Source organism: Vigna angularis, chromosome 5 (assembly GCF_016808095.1).
Source record: "Vigna angularis cultivar LongXiaoDou No.4 chromosome 5, ASM1680809v1, whole genome shotgun sequence".
Lineage (NCBI taxonomy): Eukaryota > Viridiplantae > Streptophyta > Magnoliopsida > Fabales > Fabaceae > Vigna > Vigna angularis.
In genome coordinates, this window is record NC_068974.1 from 30700232 (window position 1) to 30706937 (window position 6706).

At 36.0% G+C, this 6706-nt stretch overlaps 1 protein-coding gene across 1 annotated transcript; it reads right to left on the minus strand.

Annotated features, from left to right (window-relative positions):
- Nucleotides 1-5036: 5036 nt before the first annotated feature.
- On the minus strand, nucleotides 5037-6327 carry LOC108340035 (mitogen-activated protein kinase kinase kinase 18). The gene has a single exon (XM_017577262.1). It carries the CDS (start codon nucleotides 6273-6275, stop codon nucleotides 5208-5210), a length of 1068 nt encoding a protein of 355 aa, XP_017432751.1. The 5' UTR covers nucleotides 6276-6327; the 3' UTR covers nucleotides 5037-5207.
- Nucleotides 6328-6706: the final 379 nt, after the last annotated feature.

Sequence of the window (6706 nt, forward strand, 5' to 3'; positions counted from 1 at the left end):
CTATAGTAGCCCGCTAATCCCACAAAACTTCTTATCTCAGTGACCGAACGAGGTCGTTCCCATTGAAGCACCGCCTGCACCTTTGCAGGATCCACAGAAATGTCGTCCGCTGAGATTACATGACCCAAAAACTGTACTTCATTCATCCAGAATTAACACTTAGACAGTTTTGCATACAACTTCTTCTCCCTCAACACACCGAGCACTATTCTAAGGTGCTTCTCCTAGCTCCAGTTAACCGAACACCGAATGGAGGGTGACCTGCAGAAGACACTCTGAAGCTCATGTCAGAAATTTTCTCTATAGGCCTTTTATAATTTAGTAGTGAGCAAAACGTGAGTTTACCTCGAATCTTAAACCCGTATTTATAGAGTTTAAAGGAATCTGACCAATTAATTTACCTCTTAATGGTCATTAATGCAAACTTTAATTGTTTAACAGTAGCCGTTATCACATTTATTTGTGATTAACTCTACTCAAAGGTTTGTCGGGACCGAATGGCTGAGAGGTTCTTTCATGCACGTTGACCGTTCGGTTTCTTAGGGTCGTATGTCATCGTAATCAATCGGTAGTGTATGAGCCCAAAGTAACGTAGAGGCTCTCATGCACCTTTACCGTTCGGTCAGCAATGAGCCCATAGTAACACTTACCAATCTAAACATAACGAAAATACATAATAGTTTTAACTCGATTTTTATGACTAAACTCTCGTTGATTTAATTTTGGATGGTCAATACTCAGACAAATCTAAAATTAACTCATTTTATCATCTTAAAATTAACTCAATGTTACATGGTAGGGGAATGTTTATGCATTAGATAAAGGAAAATTTGATATTATGTTGGCCTAAATTCAAAGATATTCTTAAAAAAAATTTAAAAAATAAATATTAGTTACTCTTACTACAATAAATGCATAGTAAAAGTTTCAACAACCAAACTTTTGACTTGTATTTATAATTCATAAGTTGATAATGATGATGTACCTAAAATTCATTATTTTAAAGTGTATCATCACTCTAGAAATTACTTTTTTAGAGTTCTCTGCCTTCTCTCTAAAGATTCTAGCTCCTCGATCATTTGTTTGACAATCAAGAAGCTCCTAAGAAATCATGGTGGAGTAATTTCCACATCTATCCGATTAATTTCTAAAATAGAGCAAGTAAGTTTCAACTCATTTTTCTCTTTCGTTCCTAATTTGAAGTTCCGCTAAGCGATTCTTTGTCACATGTGTCTTTTTTTTCCTCTTCCTAATTCTCTTATAATTTATGGTCATAAGGACTCTTTCCTATCACAATTTGGTGATTCATAGGTGTTCTAGAGCTTCTTGTGCGGAAAGCAAAAAGGGTATATGTTCTTAGAATTTCGTATCTTTGGTGTAAGGTAAGGGAAGCTAGCTTAATTCAAGTTTGATTGATAGAAAAGTTATAATTCATGAGTTGATAATGATGTGCCTAAAATGTACTATTAAATTGAATTGTGATTTCTAATATGTTAAGTGGTTGAAATTGTTATGGAATGATGTGAAAATGTGTGAAATCTAATGTGTGATTGTTATGTTGAAACTTACAGTGATTTCTATTAGTTATAAAGGTATTTTTAGTTGTGTATTACGTTGACTAAACTGTTTAAGATTTGGTAATGGTACTAAGTAAAAGTAATAAGTGAGTTTTTGTCTAAAATTTAGAGGTTTAAGAGGTGATTTTCTAAGTTCTTGGTTTAAAGTTAGAAATTGTGATGTAAAACAGTTTTTATGGTCATTAATAACTTGTATATGATGAGAATTATCTAGTATGAGATGTATGAAAGGATGGTAGTTACTATAGTAAAGTCATAATGGTATTTCATAAATATTTTTGGAGGTTCTAATGGATAAAAAGTAATGAAAACAAATCTGGTATAAAACTGAGTGTTTAGGTATGTCTTGGAGGTGATTTATAATTGTTTTAAGTTGTGAGAAGGGTATAAAACTGATACAAGAGTGTTTGATGTTGGTTTTGGCTAGATTTAGAGGTTTTGACAAGTGAAATATTGAATTAGATGTTTTAGACTACTTGTAATGATTGGAAGTCTCTTATTGAGTCCATTTGGACTTGTTCAAGCTATTTGTTGAAGAAATTGAGTATTTCAAAGTATAGAATTGAATTTGGTACGATTTAAGGTAGTATTTGGGTTGAGGTAGCCATTTTGAGTTAGACGTGTGAATAATGAGTTTTCTTAGTGCCTAGGAGACCTTAGGAGTTAGTTGGACTTGTGTATAGGGTATCTAAGGTCAAAATTAGAGGTATTTGAAGTTTAATGTCACGCTCAGGTGCCCTAAGCACCCTTTTGGGCACGCTTTTTGCGAGAAGAATTCGCTCGAGCGCCCTTAGACACCCCCTGAGCACCCTTGTCCAGGGATCTGGCACCTGAGCGCCCTTTTATGGGGGGCTAAGTGCCACTACACCAATTTTGGGTTTCCAGGTTTTGGGATCTCAAATTCAGGGTTCTTGATATTAGTTTTAGATATTCTTTAAGACGTTTTAGAGGTTTTGGACCCTTTTAGAGTTGTTGGTGAAGGTTTTGAAGCTGTTTTCCTTACTTAGTGTGGATATCAAGCTACTATGAAGAAAATTGTGTTATTGTGTGATTTTTGATGACTTGTAAGGGTGTTTTTGGTTCTTTAATGTATGCTCAATGATTTCTTGTATTTTTATACTATGTGAATGTGAAATGATGTCAATGGTTTCAAAGTTGTGAAAATGAGTTCCAAGGTGAAACTTCTTGGTGTCGGTTTCAAGTATTGTAAGTATAAATATAGGAACCTCAGTCTTGGAGTTCATCCTGACATTCTAATGGTCATTCATTCTCAAGTACAAAGGGGTGAGACATGTCGTGAGAATAGCAGGAGATCCTAGTCTAGTGGTTTTACCTTGGCCTAAGGCGAGTGATAACAGACTAACCTTGTGTGATAGCTTGGGGTGGGTCAGTTGTTTCATCATGAAAGGTGCACAAATTGTCATAGTTTGATATTCATACTATATCCGAATGAGTCAAGTATAAGTCTGTGATATGATTTGGATGGGTGTTTTATACTGTGTGAAGTATAATACATGATGTAATGTTATTTTATTATGATAAATTGTTTTACCACTAACTTACTCTTGCTTTTGTTTTTTTCTGTCTGTGTTGTTTTCTCTTTTGCAATGATCACCTAAATGATGTGAGTTTAGGGAGACAATCTTTTTAGTTGTTCTAGAGAGAGGTGAGGATGAAGCATATGGGTTGTTAGATGGTTCTACAGAGGTAGATCTCTTGTCTTTTGTAGGTTTGTTTTCATCTAGTGGTTCCATTATCATATATGTAATGTTTTATTTTAGTAGTTTGATACAATTAAAATGAGATATGTTAAAATGGAATGTTACACTAAATAGCAAAGAATATGGTGATAGAGAAATAATGTATTTGGAATAAAAAAACAAAGAGAAAAGAAAAAAAATCTAAATAAAAAAATAAAAAAAAATAAAAATAATGATGTGTAGTCCCTCTGAAACTATGTTAATCTCAATTTAATGAAAAGATCAAATTAAATCCTTTTAAATAAAATAAAAATTAAAGTAAGAATAAAAAAATTATCAAATAAATCTCGTAAATATTAGAATCAAAATAATAATTAAGTCCCATTACGATCATTTTATTTGAATAAAAATATAAGTGAGATTTCTTGTTTTTATTGAACTTCTAACATTAATATTACTGAATATGATTTTGCATCATGCCATTAAATCACCATATGTACAATAAACTTAAAACACACTTGAATTAAAAAGCTGTGTTGAGAGTCCTATGGATGATGCACACAACGTTTGTATAAAGCTACATTGATTTGGTGGAGAGTGGAATTTAATGACTAGATAATTTCCCTGCTAACCAACACAATTTAATCTCTAAACCTACCAATATACATGAGTCTTTATAAAGGTAAAAAAAAAAAAAAAGACAAAGTAAAGCCACCAACCAAGGACATTGAGAGACATTGCTCCAAAGGGTGGCCATGATGGTTCCCTATGCTCATGTCCATTGGAATCAACAATCTCAAATAATAGAAGATAGGTTGAAGCCAAGTTCAGTATGATATGATGGGGTCGGTTAGGTGTCTTTAGGAAATTGCTATTCATGCTTTGTTTTTGTTTCTTCTTTCAGATGTACCAGAAAAAACAGATTGGGACCAGCCATGCCACCTTGTTCTCTTTCCCTACCTTGTTTTATCTCACTTAATTAGCTTTTTCCACCAAATCAACAAAGTTCGATTTTCAAAGGAGGCTGTCGTACAACCTTGTTCCATTTTTCATGTTGTTACCTTTGAACGAAAAAGTAACAAAAGTTACTACTATATTCTCTTCGGATGCCTCTAGGAAGATACACAGATAAATCCAAAAATATCTGTTTAAGTCCGGAAAAATGTTACGGATGAGGCTCGATTATTAAATATATCTAAAGCTTTATTCTCCACGAGTATATTATTCATTTTTGGTCTCACGTGAAAAACGTTTTTAAATTTTTATGTATGAAATCACTCTTAATATGGGTACCAATGTCACGTAAGAAAATTGAAACTGATATGTAAGGACAGAAATTTAGCACGCATTATACCTAATAATGACACATAATACAATGAGAAGGATTTATGTGTATAAAGCGATTTCACTATGAGTGAAATTAAAGATAAACGTCAAACATAAATACAATAAGTACTTAAAGGTGAGAAAATTACTCAATTTAACCCAATTCTACCAATGAATTATAGTTTGAATTTTTCAAGTTTAAGTCTACATTAAATTTGATTTGGTCATGGTCTGAACAGAGCAAAAAATTCTAAAAGATCAGACATTTATTTACTTGTTTTAAACATTAGTGCCTAAACTGAATTTAGACCTTTTTGTATAGCCAATTGTTCACATTAGACCCAAAATAAGAAAATGAGAAATGAATAGAAAAAAGGTGTAAGTAGTTTTTTGTTGTTTGAAGTTAAAGAGAGATTGATAAAACAGGGGAGAATGAAATATTGAATAATTGAATTATAAACAAGAATCTAATGTCAAGGGAATAGCATCTAAGCAATGCCTGGGTCAAAAATGAGATCACTAACTACAACACTAGCACTCTACATTTGTGATCCTGACAAACATGTCCACTAATTTCTACCACTGACATTGCTTTTCACCATTCCTAGTGAGACAACTCATGACTAGCAGAAGCTGTCCCTGACCCACCATTGCCAAAACCTTTCCCTCCATTCCCTCTGGCCGTGATCCAATTTTCATCATCATGCTGTGCCCAACAGGGTAGCCCAGAAGACAGAGCCAACATTCTGACCCTCCCAGCAGCCAAAAGTTCAAACTTTCTTGGGTTGTTAATCAAATCGCCAACACTTTCTGACTCTTCCACAGAGCTCCAAAAGCATGGCTCAAGAACACTAGTTGGGGAACTTGAATTAGATTCCAAAATTTCCTTATTGTTGGAACATGATTTTCCAATAAATGGATGCTTCAAAAGTTCACCAGCCTTCCACCTCTCTTGTGGATTCCTCCTCAAGCACTTCTCCAAAAAATCCTTTGCTTCCTCAGATAGAAAACAAGGAATCTCAGGCACTTCACCAGAATATGCAATATGATAAAGCACCGAAAAAGGGTCTTCCACACTAGGCCACGGTGCATCACCTGTGGCCATTTCAACCACAGTACACCCAAGTGACCAAACGTCACTGGCACACCCTTGCTCCTCTCCACGCGCCACCTCCGGGGCCATGAACATCGGGGTGCCGCCGATCACCACCGCGGAATCCACCACACTCTTAGCACACCCCAAGTCTCCAATCTTCACCCCATCTTCACCGATTAAGATATTAGCACCCTTGATGTCACAATGCACCAACTCTTTTGAATGCAAGTACTCCAGCCCCTGCACAATTTGCCTGGTGTAGCGTGCCATAGCCGCTTCCTCGAGCCGGCCACCGTGCCGGCGAGTCGCCTGAGCAACCGTGCCAAAGGGCATGTGCTCCATGAAGAGGTTGAACAAGAGCTTGTTGTTTTCCATCGTAACGTCACACCCTTTGTACGCAACCACATAAGGACTACTTACAGAGGACAAAATGTTCTGCTCCCTTTTCAAAGACTCCGATTGAGACAGCTCCGCGGACTTCACGGCAAAGACAGCGCCACCGGCGCAGCAGGTGGCGGTGGAGACGGTGGCTGATGAGCCCCGGCCAATGGTGTGGCCTCTTTGCCACCGCCCCATGGTTGTTTATTTGGAAAGTAAAAAAGTGAAGGGTTTTGTGAGGAGTTTGAGTTTGGTCATTGTGGCCTTATTTATATATATGTGTGTGGAATTGAAAGAAGACACTTTTGAGTATAAGTTTTTATAAAAAGGTTGTTTTTATTGGTTGGGTACTTAATTTGGTTGGCACACACTCTCTATCCTTTGTTCTGTGTGTAGAGTGGTCAACGTGGCCTAATTTTGATGGCAAAGGTTATTAGTCGGCAAAGGACACGTGGAAGTGGGGTTTAAGTATGATTGGATGTTAAGTGTGTGTAATTAGGGAAAGGGTTTAGATTGGTGCACATTAAGAGTTGAAGAGTTTGGATGAGGTAGATGGGGTGGCAATGAAGGGCAGATTCCTTGTTTTGTATCATAGTTAGATGAAGTTTGAAAAAAATTAATGTGGGGAA

Bases quoted from the DNA above. Each gene is read 5' to 3' on its own strand.
- LOC108340035 (XM_017577262.1), bottom strand. From the start codon at position 6,275: ATGGGGCGGTGGCAAAGAGGCCACACCATTGGCCGGGGCTCATCAGCC.